Source organism: Octodon degus, unplaced genomic scaffold (genome assembly GCF_000260255.1).
Source record: "Octodon degus isolate 3935 unplaced genomic scaffold, OctDeg1.0 scaffold00005, whole genome shotgun sequence".
NCBI classification, from domain to species: Eukaryota; Metazoa; Chordata; class Mammalia; order Rodentia; family Octodontidae; genus Octodon; species Octodon degus.
Window position 1 is genome coordinate 9,651,994 of NW_004524581.1, and position 2,805 is coordinate 9,654,798.

The window sequence follows — 2,805 nt, forward strand, 5'->3', positions numbered from 1 at the left end:
TTTTTTTTTTAAGTAGGTGCTTTAGACCACTGAGCCATCTCACCAGCCCCACTAACATCATCTTGATGACACAGGTAAGCATCGTGTGCCACTCAGGAGGACACAGAAAGGACAGACACTGCCTCTGGGATAATCCTGCCAAAGATGGAGCACTGTATCCAGTCCTGTGAAGGTCTGAGCCAGTCCCACCGTGAACAGCAAAAACTGTCCCTGCTGTCCTCATAAAGTCCAGGTCAGGAACCCAAGGAGAGATTGAGGAGCTGTTCAAGTTGAGGAAAACAGGGTGGTGGCCAGTGCCCAACACCCTAAATTAGAGCTGGTTACAAGGAATAGGTCTGTTGAAATCACCACTAGGTATAGGCGGGCTTGGGGGGCTTGCCTGTGAATCTGAAATTGTTTCAAAGTGAAATTATTTTTTAAAAGAAGCAAGGGACAGGGAAGATAAAAGTAAATGAATGAGGGGCCGGGGAGATGGCTCAGTAGAATAAGTGCTTGCCTGACAAGCACAAGGGCCTAAGTTCAATCCCTGGTTCCGCAAAAAAAAAAAAAAGTAAATGAATGAATGCAACAGGGATCCTTTCTGTCTCTCTTGTTTATTTAAACTCACCTTTATTTTTATTATTTTTTTTAATTTTTTTTCTCTTATTTATTTGAGACAGAATCTCACAATGTAGTTCAGGTTGCCGTTGAAGTCACTATGTAGCCCAGGTTGGCTTCAACTTGTGGTGATCCTCCTGCCTCAGCCACCCAAGTACTGGGATTACAGTCCTGTGCCACCACAACCCGGCTTCTTGTCTTTCTTCCCCAGCTCACCAGCCAGATCCAGAGGGCCCAGCAGAAGTCTCCAGGGCCCCAGACCAATGGCACAAGAGGAAAGGCCCCTCGTGCCCCAATCACTACTGTACAAACTCAAGCCGCCCTTCTGAGCAAGCAAATAGTTCCAGCCTTCCCCGTCCTACCTCCTGCTGCTGTTGGCCGGGATCACTTTCCCCACTTCGTCACCTCAATACACCTTGAATACCTCCACCACCTAGTCTAGATCTTGAGTTGTCCTGAAGAACCCGTACTTGGGCACCCTCTCTAGGTCTCTGAACATCTTCCATGGAAAAAGCTACTCAGCTCCTTGCACTAACAGGTGCACACACCAGAATCACCAGAGCACCCTGGGAGCGCCTTGGTGGCACACATGCAGGAATACACCCCTCATGCCCGCTCCAGACCTCGAATCCAGCCCCCCACTACCATGCAGGACTTGTCTCACACGGGACCAGCCCTCTGCCTCACGGGAGCGCTCTGCTGCTGGCTGGAGTTGGCATTCGACAACTAGATGTTACAAACAGCACTCTGAGGTGCTAGGTGGCACATGACTACCTCCCAGGGCCAGCCTGGCAGGACAGCATTCCAGGCAACAAAACTCCAGCCAGAAAGCAGCCCAGACATGGTACATTTTCTTTCCCTACTTAACTCATAAAAAAAAAAAAAAAATCCAACCTAGCAAAGCACAGGTCCTGTGCAGAGGATCATGTTTATTTCCAAGACACAACTGCACGTTCTATCCTCTATCCCCAGACTCAGGAGGCCTGGGGCTGGTAAATGAAGGCACCGTGTCAGAGTGAAGGCCAGGCGTCCCGGCTCTCAGCGACAGCCTGCCTAGGGGTGTGGAAGAGCAGGGCCCGGTGCTGAGGTAGCCTGAACAAACCCCAGGGCTGCCAGCCCACAAGACACAGGCAGACACAGGCAGTGGCCCTTGGGGGAACAGAGCAGCTTCTGCCTACCAGAACCAGTGCTCCTGTGCCACTGTGACTTGGGTCCCAGACGGGAAGGAACATGGCTTCCTAGGCTGAGTCTACTACTGGGGCAGAGAGAAGTTCTGGCTCAAGGAAACACCCCAGAATGAGTTGTCAGGCTGAGGTTCCATGAGGCTGGAAAGAAGTCTGATCCTGGGCCCGAGGCTCAGACTGTGGTCAGCAGAGAAGACAAGGTAGCCCAGCTGGGATGTGACCAGTCAGGAACGGACCCTGGATCCTAAGCCAGCCGCTACCTTATCACTTCCTATGGTCCCTCTTGTCTGCAGAGGGTGACACAGCTTCAGAGCTTGCTCCTTGGGATTGCAGGAAGGGGCCGCTGCAGCCGCCACACCACCCTGACGGGCTCAGTAGTGCGGTCCAGCTCTCGGAGGCCACCCAGGTCCCCAGTCTGATGGTACCGCTGCAGCGCCGGCTGGAGCACCGTGATGGGAATGCTGAAGTTCAGGTGTGGGTAGGTGGCCCCTGTGTTATTGTCCCGGGTGTTGCTGGCGACGATGCCTGTTAGGGTTCAGAAAGCAGAGGAGGACGTGAGCCAGGGCACAGACGGATGACACAGGGAGGACCATCTCTGTTCTGCACTGCTGGGGCCTGCTGAGGGCTGGAAACGCCCGGGTGCCCACGTGACGCCACTGTGCTTCCCGCCATGAGTACCTGCTCCTCAGCGCTGGGCTCTCCTCTCCCCCACACCACCTGCATCTGACTCTCCGGTTGCCCTGTTTGGCCCACCTCTCTCATCCACAGTTTCTCCAGCACTGAGCACGGTGCCTGCCAGAGTAGATGCAGCAAACACCTGCACAGTGAAAGAATGAGCGAGGCGGACCTGCGACGCCTCCTGTTCGGGGTTTTGTTTTTTTTTTAGTACTGGACGTTAAACCCAGAGCCTGCACACTGAGATACATCCCTGGTCCTTTTTAATTTCTGACTCAGGGTCTCAATTACCCAAGGTAGGCTTGAATTTATAATCCTCCTGGAGGGCCGCAAGGAAAGCCAACATTTT

At 53.2% G+C, this 2,805-nt stretch overlaps 1 protein-coding gene across 3 annotated transcripts in view; it reads right to left on the reverse strand.

Moving 5' to 3' along the window:
- Positions 1-1,521: 1,521 nt before the first annotated feature.
- The window catches only part of Tysnd1 (trypsin domain containing 1), an 8,365-nt gene continuing 7,081 nt past the window's right edge, over positions 1,522-2,805 (reverse strand). For all 3 annotated transcript variants that reach the window (XM_004623971.2, XM_023723491.1, XM_004623970.2), the window contains one exon: positions 1,522-2,306. In XM_004623971.2, coding sequence (XP_004624028.1) covers positions 2,089-2,306 — 218 coding nt within the window. In that variant the 3' untranslated portion in view covers positions 1,522-2,088. The remainder of the gene's footprint in view (positions 2,307-2,805) is intronic.